This window comes from Panthera onca, chromosome C2 (assembly GCF_046562875.1).
Source record: "Panthera onca isolate mPanOnc1 chromosome C2, mPanOnc1 haplotype 2, whole genome shotgun sequence".
Classification (NCBI taxonomy): domain Eukaryota; kingdom Metazoa; phylum Chordata; class Mammalia; order Carnivora; family Felidae; genus Panthera; species Panthera onca.
Genome location: NC_138347.1, coordinates 121520231 through 121547733, shown reverse-complemented (window position 1 = coordinate 121547733; position 27503 = coordinate 121520231). Strand labels below are relative to the sequence as shown.

Genomic DNA, 27503 nt, shown 5'->3' with positions numbered 1-27503 from the left:
CTGTCAGCACAGAGCCTGACGTGGGGCTCGAACCCACAAACTGTAAGATCATAACCTGAACTGAAGTCGAAGGCTTAACCGCCTGAGCCACCCAGGCGCCCCAGAAGTATGTACTTATTTTTATTCACAGCAAACAAGTCAGTATAATAGATTCCCATAGCTCATAATCATGATTTAACCAATTAACTGAAATACGGCTGAATTTAAGATATCTATCACATACATTACACGTAAAGAGAAACAAAACGTCTCTTTCTTAAAATATAGTAAAAGACCCCAAATAGCCAAAGCAATCTTGAAAAAGAAAACCAAAGCAGAAGGCATCACAATCCCAGACTTCAAGCTATACTACAAAGCTGTAATCATCAAGACAGTATGGTACTGACACAAGAACAGACACTCAGATCAATGGAACAGAATAGAGAACCCAGAAATGGACCCACAAACATATGGCCAACTAATCTTTGACAGAGCAGGAAAGAATATCCAATGGAATACAAACAGTCTCTTCAGCAAGTGGTGCTGGGAAAACTGGACAGTGACATGCCAAAGAATGAACCTGGACCACTTTCTTCCAAAAATAAACTCAAAGTGGATGAAAGACCTCAATGTAAGACAGGAAGTCATTAAAATCCTCAAGGAGAAAGCAGGCAAAAACCTCTTTGATCTTGGCCACAGCAACTTCTTACTCAGCACGTCTCCAGAGGCAAGGGAAACAAAAGCAAAAATGAACTACTGGGACCTCATCAAAATAAAAAGCTTCTGCACAGTGAAGGAAACAATCAGCAAAACTAAAAGGCAACTGACAGAATGGGAGAAGATATTTGCAAACAACATGTCAGATAAAGGGTTAGTACCCAAAATCTATAAAGAACTTATCAAACTCAACACCCAAAAAACAAATGATCCAGTGAAGAAATGGACAAAAGACAGGAATAGACACTTCTCTAAAGAAGACATCCAAATGGCCAACCGACACATGAAAAAAATGCTCCACATCACTCATCATCAAGGAAATACAAATCAAAACCACAGTGGGATACCACCTTACAGGTATCAGAATGGCTAACATTAACAACTCAGGCAATAACAGATGTTGGCGAGGATGCAGAGAAAGAGGATCTCTTTTGCGTTGTTGGTGGGAATGCAAGCTGGTGCAGCCACTCTGGAAAACAGTATGGAGGTTCCTCAAAAAACTAAAACTAGAACTGCCCTACAACCCAGCAACTGCACTACTAGGCATTTATCCGTGGGATACAGGTGTGCTGTTTCAAAGGGACACATGCACCCCCATGTTTATAGCAGCACTATCAACAATAGCCAAAGTATGGAAAGAGCCCAAATATCCATCAATGGATGAATGGAGAAAGAAGATGTGGTATATATATACCATGGAGTATTACTCAGCAATCAAAAAGAATGAAATCTTGCCATTTGCAACTACGTGGATGGAACTGGAAGGTATTATGCTAAGTGAAATTAGTCAGTCAGAGAAAGACAAAAATCATATGACTTCACTCATATGAGGACTTTAAGATACAAAACAGATGACCATAAGGGAAGGGAAACAAAAATAACATAAAAACAGGGAGGGGGACAAAACAGAAGAGACTCATAAATATGGAGGACAAACTGAGGGTTACCAGAGGGGTTGTGGGAGGGGGGATGGGCTAAATGGGTAAGGGGCACTAAGGAATCTACTCCTGAAATCAATTGTTGCACTATATGCTAACTAATTTGGATGTAAATTTTAAAAAATAAAAAATAAAACTACAAAAAAATAAAATAAAATAAAACATAGTAAAAGAAAAAAAATATATAGTAAAAGAGTGACACAGTGAAAGGATAATCAAAAACAATGGCTAATTTTGAAGTCACTCACTTATATGTGGATGAATTCATAACACTCTAGAAAAAACAGAAACTATACTGGAAAGGCCCAACTGAGAAGCTATAAAGATTCTGGGCTCGGGGCGCCTGGGTGGCTCAGTCGGTTGAGCCGCCGGCTTCAGCTCAGGTCATGATCTCACAGCTTGTGAGTTTGAGCCCTACATCGGGCTCTGTGCTGACAGTTCAGAGCCTGGAGCCTGCTTTAGATTCTGTGTCTCCCTCTCTCTCTGCCCCTCCTCCACTCATGCTCTATCTCTCTCTGTCTCAAAAATAAATAAAAATATATAAAAAATTTTTAAAAAAAGATTCTGGGCTCTTGAATGTTACAGGCGTAAAACAGTATGTTAGCAAAGCAATACAGTGAAGCGGCTAGCATTACAGTCCTACAGATTCATGTTTCAGCCCCAGCTCTGCCATTACTGCTTTTCTGATCCCAGTAAAGCAACTTATGTCCTTATCTGTAAAATGAAAGACAATAAAATCTATCTCATACACTTTGGGGGAAGTTTAAATGAGATCCTTATCACATAGTAGGTATTGGGTAAAGTAAGCCATTAGGAATTCATAATGAACACAAAGTTCCCAGAATATGGATCTTTATCTTCCTACTTAATCCTAAAAAAATATATCATGGTCTTTTATATTTTTCAGATTACGAGGAATGGCCTTGTAAACAAGATTTAATTTTTCTCAATGAGCTGCTTATATTAACAGAATCTCTTATTTTCTTTACTTACTATGATCTCTCTCACATCTCTTTTGGAATCTCCTTGTTATAAGAAAGAAGTGTTTTGCATGTAGAGATCCCTTTCTAAAAATTCATTTCCTTAACATTATTTCACATGCTTTTTTTTTTTTTTTTTTTAACGTTTATTTATTTTTGAGACAGAGACAGAGCATGAACAGGGGAGGAGCAGAGAGAGATGGAGACACAGAATCTGAAACAGGCTCCAGGCTGTTAGCACAGAGCCCGACGCGGGGCTCGAACCCACGGACCGTGAGATCATGACCTGAGCCGAAGTCGGACGCTTAACCGACCAAGCCACCCAGGCGCCCCATTTCACATGCTTTTTGCTTAGCATTTCAGTTTCTTGAAATTTATTCTTATTTTTTGTCACTTGTGTCGAGAAGAAACTCAATTGTTTTGAACTCTTTCCCTAGAGCATAACTTCAACTAACCTACAAAACTAGTAACTCAAAAGAGATCTTTCTCAGAGTTGTAGTATCTGATATTCCAGATTACCTCGAGAATAGCAATAACAGTAAAAGATACAATAACAATAAAAGAAAATAATTTGATTTGGGAAGAGAGAATAGTAGCTATGTTTACAACAACCATGATACAGTATGTCTGGGACAATATGAACTTAAAAGCAAAATTTCAGGCAGAATGTTAGTATCAGTAAAAATTTTATTGCTTTTCATACTTAATGATGGAACTTTTCACACAGAGTTTCAGTTTATGTTTCTTGGAATGCCTGCACAAATTACCTGTTTTTCTATTATTCTGTTACCTACAAACACTGATTTATTCAACTTAAAAATACATAATCATTAGGCTTACAAAATTTTTCTACTTGTATAGATTTTATAGCTAAAAATGTATCAATTAGTGCAGAATTACCTACCTGGCAGGTTTTTCAAACACTTATTAACCTAGAAATCACTTTATTGACCATCATTTGTTACTTGTATATGTTATTACAGCAACTGCTTATCATCACCTTTCTTTCCTTTGAAGAGCACTTAATAAATCCTTCTTTTTTATACTTAGTTTTATATTACCACCACAATTTCAAGGATGCTGTGAAGAAAAACTTAATAAATTGATTTTTTAAGTGTCCACTCTGAAGTGGACTATAAAAGAGAAGTTAGTGCTACCAGTTTTTTGGTTGTCTTTTTTTTTTTTTTTTTTTTGAGGGGGGTCCTTCATTGTGTACTTCAGAGGATAGAGCCTCTGAGAAGTAGGAATAGGTTTATATAACCACTTTTCTGCTTTTATTTATTTATTTTTATTTTCTTACCTTTTTATTGAAGTATAGTTGACACACAAGGTTACATTAGTTTCAGGTAGATAACATAGTGACTCAACATCTCTATGTTATGCTGTTCTCACCACAAGTAAAACTACCATCTGTCACCATAATTATAGTTCCACTGACCATATTGCCTATGCTTACTCATATACCTGTACCTCCCACTCACCTTCACCCCCTTTTGCCCATCCCCCATTCCCCTTCTCCTTCTAGTTTTGATTAAATATTTTATTTTGGCAGTTCTGAAATACATACTATTTTCCCACATTTATAGGTTTGCCATTTTACAATCTGATTTAACTCAACTAGAATTGAATTGGCCACTTTAACAAACTCATCCTTAAGTAACAACATACTTGGCTCTTTTTAAAGTAAAATGGAGTCTGTTAAAAACTTATTATGCTTATTATGCTTATGAGTATTTAAAAAAAAAAAGATTTCTGATTCTTCAAATACTTTCCTCTATTCTATCTTTCCCTGCATTTAGAATTCTTGAAGGGCTGAGTTTGTATCGTGTTCCTTTGTCAACTCAGTGCCTACAGTGTCCATAACATAGTAATCACTCCATTATCTGTCTACTAAGTGACTCACACAAAGACCAGCCGGTAGAGAGCCACCATCTCTCCATGCCTATCTGCCTGATGGTTCATACCATCCCTAAGAATAAGAAAAGTTAAAAAGGTGGAGGGGGGTTGAATTTAAAAGGACAATAAACAGAACAAGCTAAGGAAGTTGGGAATTACTCAAAGTCAGAAACTGAATTATTCCAATGAAGAAGAGAAGACTTTAAAGACATCCATGCATTTAATTTTTTTCAAATGTTTATTTATTTTGAGAGAGAAAGAAAGAGAGAGAGAGAGAGAGAGACAGCACCAGTGGGGGAGGGGAAGAGAGAGGGAGACACACAATCCCAAGCAGGCTCCAGGCTCTGAGCTGTCAGCACAAAGCCCAACGTAGGGCACGAACCCAAGAACTGCGAGATCATGACCTGAGCTGAAGTCCGACGCTTAACTGACCGAGCCACCCAGGCGCCCCTGACATCCATGCATTTTGTTTTATTATTTTTTTTAATGTTTGTTTACTTTTGAGAAAGAGACTGAGCACAAGTCAGGGAGGGGCAGAGAGGGAGGGAGACAGAATGGGAAGCAGGCTCCAGGCCCTGAGCTGTCAGCACAGGGCCCGACATGGGGCTCAAACTCACGAACCACTAAGATCATGATCTGAGCCGAAGTTGGGTGCTTAACTGACTGAGCCACCCAGGCACCCTGAGATCCATGCATTTTTAAAAATAAGGATGCCAAGGGCTATAATGCTTAAGCATTAGAAACAAAAAAAAGATTAGAATAAAGAAGGTCAATAGGAAGCTACTGCTGCTGTCCAGAGAAGAAGGCCCAGGCTATGATAACAACAGTAGTAACAGAGAGAAATGGATGTGGATTATTCCTTTGCTTCAGCCATCTCTATTAAGAAACATTCTCTCAGATTGGATGGGGTGAAACAAACACTGGTATTCTGTGTAAAAGGGGCATCTAATAAATTTAATCAATGAGTTAATGAAAACCAAAGCTCAATATGAATGAGAAGACTAGAGAGAGTTCCTAACTGCTCCAAGTAAACTTTCAATAAGGTATATCGCTCCAGATGAAATTTCCACACAGCTGCTGGCAACTGTTCAGAAACTATGGAAAGCAGGAGAGGTTACCATAAGACTAAAGACAGGATATGTAGTACTGCTCTTCAAAAAAGGAGAAAGGTGACCTTGCCAACTATCGATCATTGAAGTTAAATGTACCTGTAGACGAGATTCTAGAATCATTACCAAGAGAAGTTTGAACACAGAAAAAGATAGTAGCCAACATACACTACTGGAAACCAGTATAGTGGTTACAGACAAATAATCACAGATTAGTGCTCTTTTCCTGACAGTTACTGAACTGATAGGATTTTTTTTTAATAAAGTATATAAAATTATTTGGGTTTTAGGAAGGCAATTATTAAAGTTTCTTATATATTCCTTGTGAAAACTTGGAAATATCTGAGGTGAATAATGTTAAATTAGCTGGATTCCTAACTGTCTGAACAACTTGAACCAAAGAATTAGTTTTTTTATCACCCTTAAGAGAGGTCACTAGCAGAGCAAGAGCTCTGTTCTTGGCCCTGCCTACTCAACATTTTAATAAGATCTGCAGGAAGGCAATGTCAGCATTATCACACTTATAGTTTATCAAATCCATTGATAAATAAATAAGCCCATACATATCATATGACCAAATCAGTTTTTAAAAAAAAAATTTTAACTATTTATTTATTTTTGAGAGAGAGAGAAAGAGAGAGAGAGCATGCAAGAGAGTGCACGTGCACGCACAAGCAAGGGAAGAGCAGAGAGAGAGAGAATCCCAAGCAGCCTCCATACTGTCTGTGCAGAGCCCAATGCAAGGTTTGATCTCAGAAACAGTGAGATCAAGAGTCAGACACTTAACAGATTGAGCCGCCCAGGTGCCCCCAAATCAGTTTTTTTTTTAAGTCAACAGAATATAACCAGTCTGACAAGATAAAGTTTAATACGGATAAATATAAAGCCCTACCAAAAAAACACTCTATTAAAGAATTGGAAGAACATAAAACAACTCAAGAATTTTAGTTGACTACAAAATCAGTAATAATGGGTAATGTATACAGCATTTAAATGTCAGGGACCATTCTAAATATTTTACATAATATCTTTCATTCATTCCTTGTAACAATCCTATGAGATAGGCACTATTATAAATCCCATTTTACAGATGAGAAAACTGTGGCCTAAAAAATGTTTACATAATTTACTCAAGGTCAACCAGCTGATAAACTGTAGAGCTAGGATTTAAACCCAGGCAGGCTAGCTCCAGAGTCTGTCTTCGCCAGGACATTATTTTGAATTAACAGTGCAATATGGTTGTCAAAGAAACAAATCTACTCTTAATCTTAAAGTATATGATTTAAAATCAGAGAAGTAACTTACGGTCTTCTCTACAGGTTAATATCTAGGAGTATCACACTTGTAACAAGAATACGGACGAACTCAAACAAATCCACAAATAAGGCATCAGTATTGTGAGAAGACTCAAATCAAACCAGCAAAATGATTAGAAGAGGTTAAAGACAGAATATTTTGTCTAGAGAAGAAAAGAATTAATGGGACTATAATAAGTATCTTCAAATATTTGAAAACCCACTAATGGAAGAGAGAACTAGAACCAGTGAGAATGTAATTTCTGATTCAGCAAAGGAAATCATATTATAAAAACTGGAGTTGTACAAATACTTTTGCCTCAGAAACTAGATAACTATGAATCTTCTCTCCAGAAAAATACACAAGTACATATAATTTTGCATAAAATTACAAGAGTTCACAAATCTACTTTTAAATCCCCACCCCTAGAGTAATATATCCCAGATCAAAATGGAAAGGATTCAAGAAAAGGCAAGTATATTTAATAATCTTTAAAATTCATTACAACTTACAATTCTATTATCTAAAAAACTCTCAACTCTATGCTTTCTAGTTTCTTCTGAGATCCATCATAATGCACGTTGCAATAAGAGTTTAAACTATGATGACAAGGTCAGAAAAAAAGTGAAATCAAATTTGCCAAGTGACAATATAAACTTGACTGTGAGTAAATTCATACATATATGGCTTATAATTTAACCTTTAAAAAAAATACCTAAGTTTAAAGATTAAAAAAAAAAAGATGCTAATGTACTACTCCCTATCTAATATTTAAGGCCCAAATTAGCAATTTCCCCCCTCTGCTTTTAAAATTTCCTTTTAAACTCTCCTTTTCTATCCTTTGCTCTGGGTTAACTGGTAAGAGTGACAGACAAAGAAACAATAAACTAGAAGTCAGAATACTTAGGTTCTAATTTACTACCTTTGCCATGAATTTGATTTTTGCTTAGTTTGTTTCCTCACTGTGTTCCAAAAACTTTCAAATATCTAAAAAGGGCTTTAAATATACTGTTTTGCAATGTAAATATAAATAAGTCATCCATTTTTTACAAAACATAAATTATCAACAGCCAGAAAACAAAGCCAGTCTTCCTATCATGTTTAAGGGGAAAAAAAAAAAAAAGAAAATGTACATTCACATTTCAATTCCTAATTATAAAAAACAATCTTTGAATCCTTTAGGGTATCTTTTAGTGTATAATTTTCATCCACAAATGCTTCTCACATTAAGGATAAACATCTGTACATCCAATTTCAAGCTGTACTGAGAGCACATAACTCAGTTAAGATTTTTGGCTGCCAGGGAAAAACTTGAAGGTGCCAGTTGGACTACATATTTAAAAGAGTTGGGGAGAAAGTTACACAGTCAGAGAATGGTAATATGAAGCATTACACACTTGAAAATTCTGTTTTCCCTCTTAAACAACTAGAAATAACGAGAACCCAAAAGTGAGTTTAATAAGTGTTTGGCCTTTATTAAATACAGGTGCCACATTGCTGCAACTATACCGCCAAAACAGTGCTACAGACACCATGTCTGCCAGTAGACTAGACTCTAGTTCCAGGCACAAGATGTTCCAAGAAACAACAAAAGCATCCAGAGCCAGTACATAGGGTGGGTCTAGGCATTTGATTTTTTTCTCCTGGTGCTACTTGAGAATGGACACTACTATTAAAGATTTATTACAGTAACAGGACAGTGATAAAGCTTTAGCTAAATTATAGGCTCACCAAGGAAATGGAAAAGCAACATGGGATGTCAGATCAACTAAGTTCCTTTTACATTTAACTTTCAACACAGATTGGGTCATGATTACACTGTACAGAGGACAGATGAATAACTGTAACTATATTTATTAGGTGAAGATAATTTCAGACCATTAAGAGAAAAGGAGAGTGGCCCAGAAAAAATTAGGCTATAGAAGTCAAATGAAAAGACACAAAACTAAGATTTAGGGGAGAAAGGGGAAGGAAGAGAATGAGCTAACTAACTTACTAAAAAGAGAGCAAATAAGTGGGACAGGGAGCCTTAGCCCTAGGAGACTGAATGAGGAAGAGAAACGTATCAAAGGCTCAAAGGGAGCTTCAGCAGTAAATATGGAAAAGGATGAGCCTGTTAACTGTTTCAACAGAAAAAGAGAAACAACGCGGGGCACTTTTCTGAACGGGCATTCATGGAAGGCCATTATAAAAATGCCTAACTCATGCAGGGCACTTAATATGTGGTGCGCCGTTCCAAATGCATTCCACAGATTAGTCCATTTACTCCTCAAAACACCCGTAATAGGCAGTGACTACTATTTTACAGATGAAGAAACTGAGACCACACAATGCAAGATAACACAAGCTGGTACCAGTGACTGAGCGCTCATCCACTTAGCTGAACCGTCTCTCTGAGAGATCCTACAAAACCTTTATACTTTTCTGTGGAGAGGATTTGGCTCTCTGGAATTTCTCAAAGGAGTCTGGGCCCCAAAAGCGATCCTCTACTTTAAAGAAAAGTTCCCTTCTGCGGGATAGGAGGTTCTTTCAAGTTCAAAGCTTTGGAACTCTGAAATACACCTGGTAGAAACAGATGGAGGCGTGTGACTCATGAAAGGCTGAAAAGTCAGAAAACCAGACTTAGAAGCCATCGTTCTGCCCTGAAGACCTGCAGAGACCGAGAAAGTAGAAAGCAGCCCTTCCTCTCTTCCACGAGGCATGACACGGGGACGTTGCCTCCTCCCAATCTGCTGTGTGTGTATGGGGCGGGGGAGGGGGGCTCGCCGGTTTCCGACTCCCCCCAGACACTCCGGGGTTACTCGGCCAGGCCTGGGAGAACGCGTGGGAATTAACAGATGGAACTCGCGGTAACGAGGGGGCCCCGAGGCGAAGGGAGGGAAACCTGCCCAGGAACACGCCGGGCCGGGTCCAGAGGCCCTCGGCACGCGGCCCCGCGCCCTCGCCCTGGACCTTACCGCCGCTCGGCTGCAGAGGACGAGGCGGCCTCTCAGGGTTGTTCTTCCGAGCCTGGGGCGCGGCTTCGGCGCCGCCGCTCCTGTGCCGCCCGCGCGAGGCGGCGGCTGGGTCCCGGCGGATACACACTCGGGGCAGGGGTGGGCGATCCGCGGCCTGCCCAGGGGAGGCCCTGGAGTTCGAGGCCGTGGGACGCCGACCGTGCTTGCGCCTGCGAGCCTGCCCAAAAAGGAAGGGTCAGAGCGCGGCCGCGTGCCGAGCAGCAGTGGTTGCTGCAGCCTAGATCACAGGCTGCTTCGTCCGCCCTCACCCAACCCTGCCACTGCCCCGCTTCCCCCGCGCAAGCTTTGGCGGCGGAGCAGCACGGTGGGTGCCGATTGGCTCCCGGGTGTGTGACGTAAGGCGCCGGTCCCTACGGATTGGCCAGGTCGGCGGTGCGTGCAAGGAGTAAACAAACCCCGCCCCCAGGCTTCCCAAAGAGGGGAGGGGGCCGCTAGGTGAAGGGGCGGGACCTCAAGCAACCCAGTCCCAGCCTTGGGTGCTCACAGGAGCTTCCCAGTGGGCGCCCCGCGCTGACACCAACACTTAGTTCCCAGGCCGCCTGCGAGGCGGGCTGCAGGCCTGAGGCCTAAAATTTATAGACACGCCCTTTTCCCCTTCCTTTATCTCGGGCTTGGGTCAGAATCTTGACTTTTCCATCCAACCCCATCCCCCAGGCTCGAAGCAGGAAAACCCCATCTGTCTTGGAAAAGGGGGAACTAAGGTGGTAACATCTGGGTCCCCAGGCTTTTGCTGGCTCACCCCTGGGGAGCAGCGAGGAGGGGGGTGGGTAGGAATAACTCTGAGGCACGTGTGGGGCACCCTGAAATTAATTATTCAGACAATGGGTTAGCGACCACTGGGGACGTGAGTTCTTCAATACCCGGGCAAGCAAAATCCACACCAGGCCAGGTCACCATGTCACTTAGAAGCTAAAGAGAAAATTGCGGCCCACACTCCCAAATACCCATACATTTTGTTCAAAAATGAGAACACTCTGCCTATTCAGCGCCTGTGTGAAAAATCACCTATGAGCTTACGTTCTAGTGAGTTGGGAAAGAAAATACGCAAAAGAAATAAGCAAAATGTAAACTATTACATGCTGATAGGTGCTATGGGGCAGGGGGAATAAGCAGAGAAAGTGTTTGAGGGATGACTTTTATTAAATAGGGTGCTCAGGGAAGGGCAGAAAAGATGCCATTTAAGGAAATACCTAAAGGAGGTGAGGGAGGTGAGAGAGTACCTTTGGACTTTTCTCTGGGGTGGGGTGGAGACAATTTCTGCATAATTGTACATAGATAAACTCCTAGGAGTTCAAGAATGCCAAATGCAGTACTCCTCCTCAGACTGATTCTAAAATGCAAAAGCCCCAGTGGAGTGATTACCGAGCATTTTCCAGTAAAAAATCAATAGGATTAGTCTAGTTTTGACAGAAATGTTATTAAAGTTTCAAGTTAACGAATACTTTTCAAACACTCTATGCATGATACAAAAATGAGCAAGACAGAAAAAAAAAAAACAACCCTCCACCCTCAAGGAACTCAAGTCTATCAGGGGAAATGAATTGTAAACCACTTCACTGCAATGTGTAAACCACGATAGACACATGTACTAATGCGAATAAGATGGGTGGATGTTATTAAGGAGCTGTAACTCTCGCAGGATTTATCTATTGTGAAAATTCAGTGCTTAATTTTGGAGGAGGGCTATGGCTATTAGGGATTCTCTAATCTCTTTATACGTTTCTAAAATGAGAGTCTGAAAACAATATTAAGTTGAACCATATGAATTGCTAATATTTGGCAGTTTTCATATGGCTCAACTTACCCTCTTATAGAGTTAATATAAGGATTTTGCTCTGTAATATATATATATGTAGTAAGTGTTCAATAAATGATGGCAATTATGATCAATAGATAATACTGCTTTTGAAAAAAATTATTTAAAAGTCAATGTTTCTTCCAGCACTATGAAATAAAATGGGCAGTGAAAGTTTCAAATTTTCCATATACTGGTTTGATCTAGCTGTGAATTTCCATGACCTAATCAGGGTATGCTGTAAAAGACACTAAATGCTAGTTTCACAGCAGGCCAAGAAATTCAGAATAAGGAACAGCTTGGTTTTGAAGCCAAAAACTGAAAATTCTCCAGAACAGAATAAATTGTCAAGTTGCCTCTGGGAGGAAAATTCATGTAAATCAATTTTTCGTTCCCACTCACAGTTCCAATTTAGCAATTTGCACAACAGTCAGCTCTCTTCCTTCTCTTTTCCCCATTAAGGGATCTTATTTCCTTTGAAAAGGAAAATAAAGCTTCCACTATCTCCCATGCCAGAGAGTAGATGTCTGAAATATGACAGAACACATATTGATTCTGCAAACACTTATTAAGCACTTATTGTATGCCAAGAACAGTGCAAGGCTTTGGAAATACACATATAAGTGCCCAAAGAGCTCCATTCACGGGTATTCCTTGTGCTTGGAATAATCCCACAGTTCACCCACATCTCACCTACATATATGCCTTCTCATCTAAGCTGAGATTACTTTCCTCTGACTTCCCATCTCCAGCTCTAAAATTTTTTGCTTTCTAACATTCACCAAACTCGTAATTACTCATTTAGTATCTGTATTTTGGAAGCTCCTTGATATTTTGAGTCATGTCATCCTATTCACTACCCTTTCCTCAATGCTCAAGGGAAGCTCAGTAGGTTTTTATTGAATGGATGAGAGTGCCACAGCCCAGCACAGTTGGAAAGAGGAAAGAAGCATAAATAAAGTCTCTCCTTACAAATATTTGGGCCAACAAAGAAAGGATCATGGAAGAGACAGATCTGTTACAGTTAAACCTGAGGAGCTTCTATGAGCTGCCCCCTCTCCTGGTGCTGGAGGCTTGCTTGCTTTTTTTCTTTCTTTCTTTCTTCTTTCTTTTTCTTTCTTTCTTTCTTTCTTTCTTTCTTTCTTTCTCTCTTTATTTGAGAGAGAGAGCGCGCGCCACCAGGGGAGGGCCAGAGAGAGAGGGAGATACAAGAATCACTTAGAGATCTTATTAAAATTCAGACTCTGAGTCAGTAGATCTGATGTGGGGTATAGAGTCAGCCTTTCCAACCAGCTTCCACCTGGTGCTGGTGCTGCTACACCAAACATCACACTTTGAGTAACAGGTCCTTTGATGACACCTTTTTATTATACAAAAAGATCTGTGGTTGTCTGGACGGTTGCAGATATGACTTTTTTTAAACAGCATCCTGTTTTCACACCTAATCCATCCAGCGACTGACAAAAGAAATAACACTTAAAAATGTATTAAATCAAGACCTCGTCTTCCAGAAACTGTCCTATTATGCACAGTTTAATCACGTCAGTAGGGCACAGGAGAATCTAAGCCTTGGAATTTTCTCAGCCAGGGACACAACCTTCTTTTCAGTTCATTTCTGGAATGACTTAGTTGGTTAGGCCAGTGGAAGGATTTCACAGTCACTCTTTATTTATTTATTTATTTTTAACGTTTATTTATTTTTGAGACAGAGAGAGACAGAGCATAAATGGGGGAGGGTCAGAGAGAGGGAGACACAGAATCCGAAATAGGCTCCAGGCTCTGATCTGTCAGCAAAGAGCCTGATGCGGGGCTCGAACTCACGGACCGCAAGATCATGACCTGAGCTGAAGTCGGACGCCCAACCGACTGAGCCACCCAGGTGCCCCCACAGCCACTCTTAATAAAAGTAACCACTTCTTAATATCAAACCTAAAATCTTTTTATGATAAAATATTTTATCCTAAAAATATAAAGTATAAGGAATAATGATAAACCCTATGTACCAGCTTAAGAAATGGACTAGTAACACCACTGGGGCTCTGTGTGTGCCTCCCCAGTGTGACCCTCCACCTTTCTCTCCCCAAAATAACCCTATTCTGAATTGCAATCTTCTTGGTTTTCTTGAAAATTTTAACACATATATATGTAACTCCAAGCAATATATTGCTTAGTTTTGGATGTTTTTGAACTATATATATTTGGGGTCAAACTTTATTACTCATCTGCAAATTATTGTTATTATTTGCTCATTTCCTTTGAGTCATCTTTCTTGACGTAGTTCATTCATTTTCACTGATGGAAAAAACAACAAAATTTACATAATCCATTCTCTAATTGATAGGTATTTGGGTTTTTTCTCTATTCTGCTGTTATGAATATACTTGTACAACTCCTTTGGAGATGTGAAAGTTTCCATAGGATTTTAGTTATGTACAGGGGTGAGAGTCAAAATATTTAACAACTGGTAATACATAAATCTTTACTTGTTCTCCTTCCCCACTCCCACTCTGAGACAAATTCTTCTGTGCAGGTGGTTTATTTTGGAAAATGATTCCAAGGAACAGGAATAGGGGCTGGGAAGCTTGAAACATGAAGGAGGAAAAGCCAATCCAAGGCTGTTTCTGAGATGATCACCTGCTGAAGGCCACTGAGGCTTGATAGTGAAGATTCTGCAAGGGCCTGTGAAGAACACACCTCAGAATTGTCCACTTAAGGGGTGTGTATTTGTATACTGGCTCCCATCCCCATTGTTTAAAAGATGGACCATAGGGTGCCAACTCTCTAGCACCTCCTGGTTTGACCATAGGTGAAAATGACAGAGTGCATTCAAATCAGTTCTAAGCTGTGAGGCAGAGAAAGCCCAGCCCAGAAATTATGGTGATGCAAGGTGCTGTCAGGTTATACCTGGACAGCTGATTGCTGCAACAACTGGAATAAAAAGGTGGGCCAAGAAGATGTCAAGTGGACCAAAAGAAGACCCCAGTACTGATACAAATAATTGAATAATAAATGGAGGATAAGAGACAGCTCTTCCTCATGGTAGAATTCTAACAAATAAACGTAGAGAAATAATGTAAGTAGAAAATCACGATTATTAGGCAAATAGTACAGGAATGATTGTTGCCACCAAGAAACGACCACGAAGGCTTAAACGAGTGAAAGTGTAATGGAAAACAGGATGTTTACATGGTCTAAAACGATTTCACAAGACACTTATTAGCCACAAAGGGGTGAATAGTAACCTTACAATGGCAGATCAAGGTTAATGTCATCAATAAGACTACATGCTAATGGCACTGAGAAGGCCACATCACTTTTGCAGCATTCTAACAAAAACGCAGAGCCTTAACCTAATCCTAAGAAAATATCAGGCCAACCAGAATTGAAGGGTATTCTAGAAAGTAACTGCCAGTACTCTTTAAAAATGTCAAGAAAAAAGAGACTGAGGAACTGTCAGATTGGAGGAGACTAAGGACACATGAAAATAAGTGCAATGTGGGATCCGTGATTAAATCCTGGGCCAGAAAAAGGACAGTAAGTTGGAAAATTGACAAGATCCAACTAAGATCTGTAGATTAGTTAATCCTCTTATATCAATGTGAATGTCCTGGTTTGAGTAAGATGTTAATTAGGGGAAGCTGGAAGTTGGGGGGAACTCTGTGTGCCATTTTCACAACTTTTTTGTTAAGTCTAAAATTATTTCAAAATACAAAGCTAAAAAACTAAATACTGGGGGATCTTATTAAAATACAGAATCCAGGGGCACTTGGGTGGCTCAGTTGATTGAGCATCCAACTTTTGATTCTAGCTCAGGTCATGATCTCACAGTTGTGAGATGGAGCCCCGTGTTGGGCTCTGTGCTGTCAGCACAGACTGAGATTCTCCCTCTCTCTCTGCCCCTTCCCCACTCACATGTACTCTCTCTGAAAATAAAAAACAAAACAAAACAAAACAAAACAAAACAAAACAAAATAAAATAAAATAAAATAAAATACAGGATCTGATTTAGAAGGTCTGGAATGGGGCCTGAAATTACATTTTCTGAAAAGCACTTTGGGGACACTAAAGCTACTGGTCTCAACAACGTATTTGGGACTTTTCTTCCCCCCATTGTGTTGAAGTGAAACTGATATGCAATAAACTTGCAAAAAGTAAACGTAATTTGGTGAGTTTTGACATATGCATACACCCATGAGACCACTGCCACTATTAAGATAATGAATTTATTGTTGAGAGTCAATTTTACATGGCTCTCTCACTTGTTTGTCTTACAAGAAGAGGCACTGAGGCCTTTGTCCCAAAATACACATCTCCATCCAGAACAGAGGGCATTTTTGCTTATTATCCACTATAATAAAAATAGTTTCCTCTGGAGTAAGCATTGGACATGTTTACTTGCAGCCCATTACAAAAGACTCAAATTTCCTCAGCTTGAGAGTCCTCAGCTGTACAGAAGACTCAGTGTGTGCACAGCATCAACCTGGACTGCTCCATGTAGGAGTTGAGTGGCAAAGGAAACCAATGTAAATATGAAGATTGTGATGTTTGCTATGCCTGAGTAAAAAGTCCTTAATCTCTGACCCAGGAGTCTCCTATCTTCTGCCAATATCCATAGAACTGTGGGACACTTAACTTATTACTTTCCAAGTAGAGTAAAATTTTTTTTTTTTGCCTTTCTTATTCTTTTTTTCCCCCAATATATGAAGTTTATTGTCAAATTGGTTTCCATTCAAGTAGAGTAAAATTTCAAACTCCTTTTCAGTTCTTGACAGCATTTGGTGATGAAGCCGAGATGCCGACAGAGACTGGACTTTCTAGGAGAGACAGGACGAGAGGCTTGTGGACTGCATGAGGATACAGGAATTTCCTAGTATCTGCTAGCTCATGTTCTTACCCAAGTGGTAGGTGAGAAGGAAGGGAAATTAGCAAATCTAATATATCTGCCCTAAAATCTTCACCTCTTAATGGGTTCTGTTCCTTTTTCTAAGTAGTAAGAAACCCATCATTATTCCCTACCATCCCCATTTTTTCCTACAATTTTTTACAATTGCAAGATTCTTTAAAAATATTGCTATAAAATAGATAAATTTCAGAAAAGTCAGCTCCACATTATCTCCATAATAGCCCCTTTCCTTATCCTCCTCTTTAGACTAATATTACTTTGACCTAAAATAAAATTAAAAGAAAACCCCTTTACCTTATTAAGTGAATGTCTATCATCCTTCAAATATCCTACTTTGGAATGATACCATGGTCTCCATTACAGTCAAGGAATGGAATCCAGATTGACCGAATCCTTCACCATCTGGATGTCACTTCACCATACTGGATGTGTATGTGTGCAAACCCGAAGCAATGAACAGAGAAAGACTAAATAAAAATGGCCTTAAAACATAATATGTATAGAAAAATCATTTACTTTTTCATTGTAGTTTCCCAAATAATTTTAGGTAATTTTCAGAAGGGACTTTTAACTACTAGGTTGATTCTATCATATTAGTATTTGAATTTTTCCTCATTATTTAAAATCTAAGTATTTAAAAATACAGTATATTGTCACAACAAGTTATAGCATCTTTTTCCCACCGCAAAGGATTAACCCTCTTCTCTAGTAATTTCCCTTGTGCAAGAATGTAGAATATAGAATAAGTCTAACATGATCTAAAGAGGCAGGGTTACAGAAAACCTTTCTTCTCTGACCGTATTAAGCTCACATTTATCTTGAGTAACAATTGAGTAACATATGCTTATTTCTCTGTGACCTTCTTAATGTGCAAAAACCAAAACAGGAAATAGTATTAAAGAATTTCCAGGTAAAATTAAAAAACAAATCCAAAAGTTAAAGTGGAAAAAAGGTAAGGGAAAAACTTACATAATACATTTCTATTGCAATGCATCCTAGATTTTAACTGTAGATCTTAACATTGATTTATGAGGTTCTCAATGACTATTTAGTATAATTCTGAAATTTGTAAAGAACATCAGAGAAATAAGATTACAAATTTGTTGATGCATATGAATTACAATCAAAATTGTCTTGCACAAATAGGGAAATTTCAGATTAGTTTTCCACAAAATCATTCTGAAACATTTATACAAATCAGCTTATTTTAAATAAAAATGATTACAAACATTATGATAGCTTATGTACAAAATATGTATTTGTACACCTTATTTAACATTCTAAGGAAAAGTATCCTTGAAACTTTTTTGCCATTATACAATATTATGACTATACTACACGAATACAGAAAGAATGTAAGAACTCTTCTGCTCCCTACATTATAAAATCACATTCAAGTGCTGTATACACTTTGCCTAGAAGAATTTAGGAATGTTACTTAATGACTTCTTAAGTCACTGGACTGATTTTAAAGTTGTTTCTTTTTTTTTTTAAAGAGATTTAATCTAAAGATGGCTCATTTAGCAAACACCCCAATTAGCAAATGGACAAAAGATATGAACAGGCATTTCACTGAAAAGGATAAACAGATGGCAAAAAAGCACATGAATAGATGTTAAGCATCATTATTAATTAGGGAAATGCAAATTAAAACCACATTGAGAAAACTTCACACCTATCACTGTGGCGAAATAAAAAATTGTGACATCAAATGCTGGTGAGGATATGGAGAAACTGGATCTCTCATCCACTGCTGGTTGGAATGTAAAATGGTACTGCTACTCTCGAACAGTCTGAAAGTTTCTTGGAAAGATATGGCTCATTTAAACTCAAACCTTACATCATTTATATTCTAAATAGTATAGATATCTGTACAGATACAGCCACTTTATTTCAATAAACCAAATTTATAATAAAGGGGGGAAAGGCAGTAGAAATAGAATACAGAGAACTTCAGAAATAATCTGACTCTTCAGGTTCCTGTCTCTAACATTCCCACTCCCAAGATCATTCCTGCATTCCCCTAAGGGCAAAGGTCCCATGGGAATGTGGTGACAATATAGCCAGTAACTTAGAACCGATGCTGGTATCAAAATATTTATGGCTATGAGGCTCCAAAACTTAAAAACATGTGATTCTGGATCACCTATTTCACTTCTCTGGGGTTACTATTTTGACTGGTTTGAAACAGATGACCCAGTATTGGGTATGCAAGATGATTCTGGGACCAGGCAAGTCTAGAGTATGTTTTAATTCTAACTGAGAAACATGATCTAGATTTCCCAAAGAGATTCGGAGTCTTTGGGGGTAGCTCGGAGCCTTCTAGGCTATCTCTGGATGACTCTAGAATCACTTCAAGTCGAAGAACTCCAGGGTCCTCTTTTCAGAGAATTATAAAATTCTTGCCAAACTCTTGGATTAGATTACTTTTAATTAAAGCCTGGTCCCCGGTAGAAGTCCTCTGCAGAAGGGGCTGTTTCTGAAGTTACTTCCCTCTAATGCCAGAGGGTTTGGTATTCTTAAGATTCAATCGGTGAGCTGCATACAATCAAATACACAAAACCTGTGAATGAACAGGCTTTAACCATACCTTAGAAAGTTGATATAACTATGTGTATTTATAGATGTGTATCTCTACACAAATATATATGCAAATATATAAACATGAAGAATTTAAAAATAAACAGTATGAGGATTCTAGCTCTCCTAAGTTGACCCTTGAACAACATGGGGGTTAGGAATGCTGACCCCCTGTGCAGTCAATGTATAATTTTTGACTCCCCCCAAAACTTAACTAGCCTACTGTTGACCAAGAATCCTTACCGATAATATAAACAGTTGGTTAACACACAGTTTGTATCTTATATGTAGTATACACTGTATTCTTACAATAAAGTAAGCTAGAGAAAAGGAAATATTATTAAGAAAATAATAAGGAAAATACATTTACAGTATGGTACATATATTTATGGAGAAAATCTGCATATAAAGCGGACCTGCACAGTTCAAACCCATGTTGTTCACGGGTCAATGTTGTCCTTCTTAATCCAACAAAACATATTTTACGTGCAACAAATATAAGCTACTTCCTATCAACAAATGCATGTAAATCAAGGATAAAATATATGCGCAAAAACAAGTTGCACTTATAAAGCAAAAATTCACCCAACCAATAGGAAGGCACAGAGTTAAGTTGTCGAAATAGACATGGTTTCTGCTTCTGGGAAGCTTCCAGTTTGATAGAAGTGTTGCAAGGAGGCAGATAAAAGAGTGATCATCTCTTTTGTTCAGAGATGAAAAGGAAGCAAAAAGGCAGATCACATCAAGATGTTTTACAGACTACATTAATCCTATACTGAAGTCATCAACCCACTCTTCAAAACCACAGAGGATGCATGCATGGGGATGAGGGTGAATGGGTAAAAACAGCAGAAGGCAATTACAGCATAAGATTTTTTTTTTTTTGCCTTAATAACCAGTAAAGTAGAAACACTATTCAAGATACGACCACCTCTTTTTGCTAATAACCATTTCCTAAGATAAAATGAGGCAGAGAGAAAAGGAGTGTCACAGATACTACATCTGCAGAGTCTTCAATTTTCTTCTAATAGTATATTAGTGGTTCTCAATTGGGAGTGATATTGCCTCCTGAGGTCCATCTGGCAGTGTTTGGAGACGTTTTTGACCACCGCAACTAGGGGGATGCTACTGGTAGCTAGTGGGTACAGATCAGGGACACTGCTAAATATCCTATAATGCATAGTACAACATCCCAAAATAAAGAATTACTTGTCCCAAATGTCAATAATGTTGAGATTGAGAAGCCATATTATGGTCGGATGTAAAAAAATTAAAAATCAGTAAGTCTCAGTATGAAAGCAATTAGTACCACTTTAAGAAGGATTGTACAGAAACATTCTCTTCTGATAAGATAGCTACAGATCTCCTAAAAATACCTGATTGATCCATAATAGGAAAATAAAACATGCTGAGAAATCTTAGCACAATTTTTTTTTAACTGCAAATATTAGCATACAAATGAAAACAAACTTGGAAGATGGAAGGGATAATTATTTTGCTCAACTGATTTTGAATAGCAACTGTTTCTACAACTACAAAAGCAAATGTGGTCATGTTCCTGATTTAGGTCAAATCTGGCAAAAGATTTACTAAACTGTGTCACTAAAAAACAATGCGAGGTAGTAAAAATAAATTAACTCCTAGACAAACAGAAGGAAAAATTAGCCACTGATTTTTGAGATGCTCAATTCTGATGAGACATATTCTAAGTTACTCTCTCACATTATCTAAAAGGTATTTAACCTTTATTTTGTGGTTTTATGATGTAAAGAAGAATGTGAAAAAGAAATGAGCTAACAGATTTTTAAGTATTAATAATATTACAATTCAGTATATCTTAATACAGAAAGAATTACAATTCTTTCCTATGAAACCATACCCACTGAGAAGCAGAATCTGTAAGAAATAGTAAAACAGCAGAGATGCTTGCATATGATCTGATTTTGGTTAAAAGGCCTATAAATGCTCACTAAGCTTTGTAAAAAGGACATAAAAAATGAAAAAGAATAAAAGAACACTATCTACATAATGGAATCTAACTTGTTACAGTGAACAAAACACCTCCACTTAACAAAAATATTTCCAAATCTTAGTTAATGGAGTTAATGATACCATTGGCTATAATGATTCCATCAAAAATGTTAATACTTTAAGAAGACATAGTTCACTGAAATAGAATTTGGTGAAATGCAATGTGGCCCCTAGATGTCTATCACATCTGTCACTGAAATAGATACATGTGACAGCAACCACAAAATTCCCTGCAACAGTCACTTTTTAAATTACATTAGTATTTAACAACTAGTTCTAGAACAGTAGGACTTCATGTGACAAAGCCTGACTAAGAGAGAAATAAATTCATTATTGCTACAAGTCTAAATGGAACCTAGCCCAAATAGAGAGAGGGCCAAACAGTATGAGAACAGGTTGGAAGGTAGTCTCCTTCCATAGGACAATTTTACACCAGGCCTAAAGCTACTCACAACTCTGATTCTTTTACATTTGTTTCTATCAAGAAAGTTTGATATTGTAGAACTGTCCCTGCTCCTTTCTGTGGAGCTCTGGCCCAGGTGGTTATAGGGCAATCATTAGCATGGATATACTCTGATTACCTCTGTCCGCTACCCACTGAAGCTATCTGAGAGAGATGAGCAGATTGGACAAAAATAAAAGATATCTGGACAAGTTAAATACCGCAGTGAAGGCAATTCTTATGTCACCAATGAATTAGGGCACTTTCTTCAAATTAAGCACTGTCAATTAGGCACTTAATAAAAGCAAAAGACATTTATGCAAGCATCTCAACAACAAAGATAAAGAACAGGAAAAGAAAAGCAAGATTTATATTCACTAGCTGGATTTTGAAAAACAAAAACAAAAACGGGATGTTATACTTTAGGCAGAAGTTTTTGAAAGAAATGCTGTTTGAGAAAGAAAATATCTTCTTGTTCCTGATGAATCAAGACCTTTTTTAGTTTCATTAACTAAAGTTATTTTTCCAATACATACAGAATGTTCAGATTTTGGTTAAACAAGTAAAAATTAAGGCAGTGTCTTTAAGCCCAATAATGGAAAGAACTGACTAACAAGTAAGCCTATCTGTGGGGCATATTGAGCTCATATTTGGATACAGTACTGAACAATTATGGTTTTAAATATAAAATATTAATGTTTCAAAATTTCGGCATTTCCTCATTCTTTCTTTCTAGCTGTGTGAACTTCATATAGCCCATTTAATTTTAAAGAATTAAAGGAACACTTGTCACTTAGTTTTGGAACAAAACATGAACGGTGCTTGACCCAGAACTAGTAACTCAGATAGCAAATGTGTGTATAGATCACTGACCCCGTATAAAAAGGAGAAGGACCCATAGCTGTAAAAATATGGCTGGAAATGGCTAATGTCCTTTGGAATTTACTATAAAACAGAAGATACAAAGTTTTGAGGTACTGTTGCCTTACAATTTACCAAGGTTTATATTAAAAAATGAGGGATTTTTTGTTTTGTTTTCAAAAAAGCACTGGTTTTTTTTTCTCTCAGGTTGCAAAGCTCATCTTAAATCTTCTCAGTCATCGTCGTATTGGTTATTATCCCTGAGCTGTGTCTCATCTGCATGTCACATCAACCAACCATTCCACTTAGTGCTGCAGCTTGTTATACCAATTCATGGAGCGTTTCACTGCTTTGACCCAGTTTTCCATACTCATTTCATATTCTTGCCATTTCTTCTGTGGCTTGAAAACCACTTCACTTTGCCTCAGTTTCTTTAGTTCCTCCTTGTCAGTCCAAAACCCTATAGGGAGAAAAAAATTACTCTCAAATTTTAAGGCAAATAAGGAGCCCATAAAGTTTATCCACAAACCTATGTGAACTGGTACACAGATAAACAACTATTGTTTATTTTTTTAACAACTATTGTTTTAAAACACAATCCAAAATATTTTGCTGCTTTTGAATTTTGTTAGATTGACTATCCCTAGGAATAAATACACCAGGATTTCACAATCTTTTGTTTCTAACTATCAGCTTTATTTCTGTGTGGCATGTTGCCAAAGCATGTCTAGAGCAACTTGACCCTGTCATCATTTACTTTCATAACTTGCTAGAAGGAAAAAAACAAAAAACAAAAAACAAAACCCTGAAAACAAACAAACAAAAACAAAAAACCCTCCACAAAAACCAAGTAAGAAAGAGTATACTTTCTTTTTACATAATTAAAAAACTAAAGATAGGGGCGCCTGGGTGGCGCAGTCGGTTAAGCGTCCGACTTCAGCCAGGTCACGATCTCGCGGTCCGTGAGTTTGAGCCCCGTGTCAGGCTCTGGGCTGATGGCTCGGAGCCTGGAGCCTGTTTCCGATTCTGTGTCTCCCTCTCTCTCTGCCCCTCCCCCGTTCATGCTCTGTCTCTCTCTGTCCCAAAAAAAAAAAACAAAAAAAAAAACTAAAGATAAATTAAGATTTTTGTCATATATCCTGAGGTACGAGGCAACTCCCTGGGATACTCGTAAATCCAAAGTTGGGATTGAATATAATAAGTAGTGTCTTTTTCAAACTACTGTATTTCATCATGATAATATTGCTTTGGCATATATTGTTCTTCACAAAGAGGATCGTGTGATTTATAATAAAAAGCAGCAAGAAAACACATTTATAACTATGACCATAGTTACGATTGAGGTGTCTTGTTAATTAGGTATATCTTACCTACTTTGAAGTACTAACATAGTTGACAAATCTTCATGAAATACATTGTCTGTTACCAATAAAGCCGACACAAAATTCTTTGCTCTAAAATTTTGTCAGGTCACATTCTTTCTAATTTACAAAGTCAGCATTTTAGACTTACCTATACTTAGAGATATTAACTAATTTATATAAGTTATTAAAAGACTCAAGAATGGTTTTTATTAGTATAGTACAGTTAGATAAGTCTAGTCAGGAAATTAATAAGCATGTTCTTAAAATCCTTATTTCCAGAATTATTTACTAAGGACATACATATTTTTTGAAGTAATTTTTTAAAATATGTATCAAATAGACTCAGTTTCTAGGTGAACTTCGAATATACAGAAGATGTGCATAGCCTTCAAGTCTCAGATTTCTGAAAGAGAAGCAGTCCAACCAGAAATCTCCACTTCTCTGACACAGTAAAACTGCTCTCTGTAGTCAGTGAAGTCACTGTGAACTGGAAAGGTTTGAAATTCAATATAGACAAAAGTGAAACAGATAAAGCTCAAGCGCTATATTATGTTTAAGACAAATTTGTATGTGTTTGTTAAAGTATATTTAAAATGTTCAAGAGAATCTGACATATTTAGTCTTACAACATGAAAAGGTACAGAAGAATGTGATTTACCTTATAAATAATATTAGAATATTTATGAGCATTTGATTTACTGTAAATATAAGCTTAATTTCTTCATTTTGCAAAAGCTGTTTAAGTTCTTGAGAAGACGTTTTTAGTTACACTTGTAAGTTTGCTCAGTTAGGCATATGCAGTTATTAACAAGAAAATCAACTGTATTAAATTTATATTAGTTGAAATATACAAAGGAATTTAATAAATTTTTAAATGGGAATGATTATTTAAGAGAAAGTTATTTTCTTCAATTTAAATTTACCACACATTAATCAATGAACAAATGAAAGTGACTGGTGTAATTTTATTCAAAATTAACAGATTTTTAGTAGAATAAGGTTTAAGTTGAACTTACAAGATTTCATGCTTTGGGGATTTATAACCTTAACATGCTAAATATTAGCCTAAAATTTTTAACTGTAAGATATCCTGTTTTGTATGAACACTCTTCCCTTCCACAGAGGAACACATTAAATATTCCCAGTGCCCTAAGGCAGCAATGTTGCTTCCTAGGGAGCCCTCTAATTGAAGTCCATTCTTCACCCCTCCCAACTAATCCTCTCACTAATTGCCAAAGTGATCTGTTCAAATACAGATCTGTCCATGTCCCTCCCCTGCTCAAAATTCTTCAGTGGCTCTCCAGTGCCTTCATGATAAAGTTCAAACTCTTCCTTATGAGGAGTCCACCCCAACTGGACCTCTCTTCCTCTCCAGCCTTCCATCTTGCTGTTCCTCTAATAGCACTTACCGTAAAGGGCTGGGATATTGGCACAAGGTGCTTTCTTTATTAGACCACTTAGCTCTTATGGCTCCTCACCTCCTCACCTGGCTGTCTGCTAATTCCTTCAAAACTGAGCCTCCTTGGAGAGCCTATACCACTTGCTTAATGCCACGGCTGTTCGCCAGGTTTAACACACAAGTATAATAATTTGTTGACTTGTCTGACTGTACCTAGAGACTCCCATAGCGGGGACTACGTTTTTAAACCTCTTTATTCCCAGCGGTGACTGTCATGCAGCAGGTACTCAACCAATTTTCAATAAAGGAAAGAATGGACTGGTTCCTAATGCCAAAGAAAAGCCTATCTACTCAGAAAGTCTACCCAGAGACCTTCCCTTTGCAGAAGACAGAGCGGCTGAGAATTAATTTTCCCTGCCTCATAATTCTGAGTGAAGAAGTGAAATGAGGATGGAAGAAGTACAACCAGACCATCCACAGAGGAGGTCATATTTTGTGAGTAATGTGTATCTGTGTATGGAGCTTACTGGACACCAAGGTTTTCCAGACCCTCTCTATAATTCTGTCATTTGGGAAGAGAAATGCTATTGGCAAGAAACAGCCTGCAAGACAGCTCTTGCTTTTATAAAATCCACACATACCAACAGCAAGGCCAGCTAGAGAAGCTGCACCAAGGCACGACATGTCTGTGTTGACAGGTCTCTCTATTTTCTCATTAATCAGGTCTGAAGTCATCTGCATGACAAAATCATTCTTACAAACTCCTCCATCTGCCCTGTGGGGAGCAAGATATTTGAGATAAATTATTCCAACAAATGCATAAAAACATTATTCACCCTTTTTAAAAGGGCCACATATAATTTTTTAGATCCTTGATATTTTTTTAAGCTCAACTTTTTAATTCCAAAATTATATCACTTGGCACTGACCTGAGGATAAATAAAGGGCCTTGCTAGGTAATCTTCAAACATTTTTCCTTATTCCTAACATCAATTTTCTCACCTGTCCTGTTCGTCCTGGGACTAGTTTAAAATAGGCCAAGTAAATTAAGCCAACATAAAAATTCATTTGGACATCCCAGCAAAGAAAATTTGATGTTTCCATGCCAAAAAGATGGCTACACACCCGAAAAAGAGATTTTAAAGATGCTTATGATAGGGGTGGCTAGCTGGCTCAGTTGGTGAAGCTTGCAACTCCTGATCTTGGGGTTTTGAGTTCAAGCCCCACATTAGGTGTAGAGATTACTTAAAAATAAAATCTTAAAAAAAAAATAAAAACAGATCTTTATAATATACATGTGGGTGTTAAGATCATCTTAATTTCTATATTGTGCTATATTCTCTATAAATCCAAAATTAGCTTCCCTTTGCTCTCCAAATTCCTATGACCAAGAATTTTGTTGCAAAGAAGGTAGGCATATGTATATTTTTAATCCTGAATAGTCATAATGATGAAAGTACTAATAGCAGTTACCACTCACTTTGATTTCTAATTAAATCTATTGGAAACAAAGTTTACGTACCGGACTTTTGTCACAGGGATATTGATCTCTTTCTGCATCAACTCATATAACTGTTTGTTTCTAGTCAAAAAATCAAGATAACTGTTTAGAAGAAATTCATATCATGATAATTCCCTATTCTTTTCAAATTGAGAAAAAACTGGTTTTATATATATGATATTTATAAAATATGCAAAAGAAAACAAATATGTTAACTGAAGTTGATATTAGATGGGGCCTTGGGCTTTTCACCTTGATAAAAGGGACCATATTTTTCATTTAGAATTAAATTTAATCTATTATCATTCCTACAAATAAAAATTTAAAGCAACCATTCATTTAATAGAAAGCTATAAAGATGACATACCATGCATAATACCTAATAGAATTCATCAAATAAGAAATTATCATTTTGTAATCAGAAATTTTTATTTTAAATGTTCCAAGTGTTCCATATTCATGACAGCCACATTCTTAATTTTAATAAACTACAAATGTGCCATAATGAAAAGATCACAGGGAAATATACAAAAAAATAATTTTGGTGATTTAATCTTTGAGCATTATATTTAGAATTCTCCTTTATGAATAAGTATACAAAAACCTTTGAAAGTCCAAACTTTAAATCTTTTATACATAAGAAATTAGATACAGTTGACCCTTGGATAACGTGGGGATTAGGGGTGCCAATTCAC

The 27503-nt window shown here is 37.5% G+C and overlaps 2 protein-coding genes across 10 annotated transcripts in view; both read right to left on the bottom strand.

Annotated features, from left to right (window-relative positions):
- TFDP2 (transcription factor Dp-2) overlaps window positions 1-10215 on the bottom strand; it is a 188741-nt gene extending 178526 nt beyond the window's left edge. For 3 of the 5 annotated variants that reach the window (XM_060638831.3, XM_060638832.3, XM_060638833.3), the window contains exon 1: window positions 9873-10213. The gene's annotated coding sequence lies outside the window, so the exon portion shown is untranslated. Of the gene's footprint in view, window positions 1-9872 lie in introns of all 5 variants that reach the window. The other 2 variants (XM_078432283.2, XM_078432282.2) reach the window with 2 other exon arrangements.
- Window positions 10216-17126: 6911 nt separating this feature from the next.
- GK5 (glycerol kinase 5) overlaps window positions 17127-27503 on the bottom strand; it is a 79867-nt gene continuing 69490 nt past the window's right edge. For all 5 annotated transcript variants that reach the window (XM_060638841.3, XM_060638840.3, XM_060638838.3 and 2 more), the window contains 3 exons: window positions 26830-26889; window positions 25949-26082; window positions 17127-23004 (listed from right to left, as the gene is read on the bottom strand). In XM_060638841.3, the coding sequence (XP_060494824.1) occupies window positions 22850-23004; window positions 25949-26082; window positions 26830-26889 (349 nt within the window). In that variant the 3' untranslated portion in view covers window positions 17127-22849. The remainder of the gene's footprint in view (window positions 23005-25948; window positions 26083-26829; window positions 26890-27503) is intronic.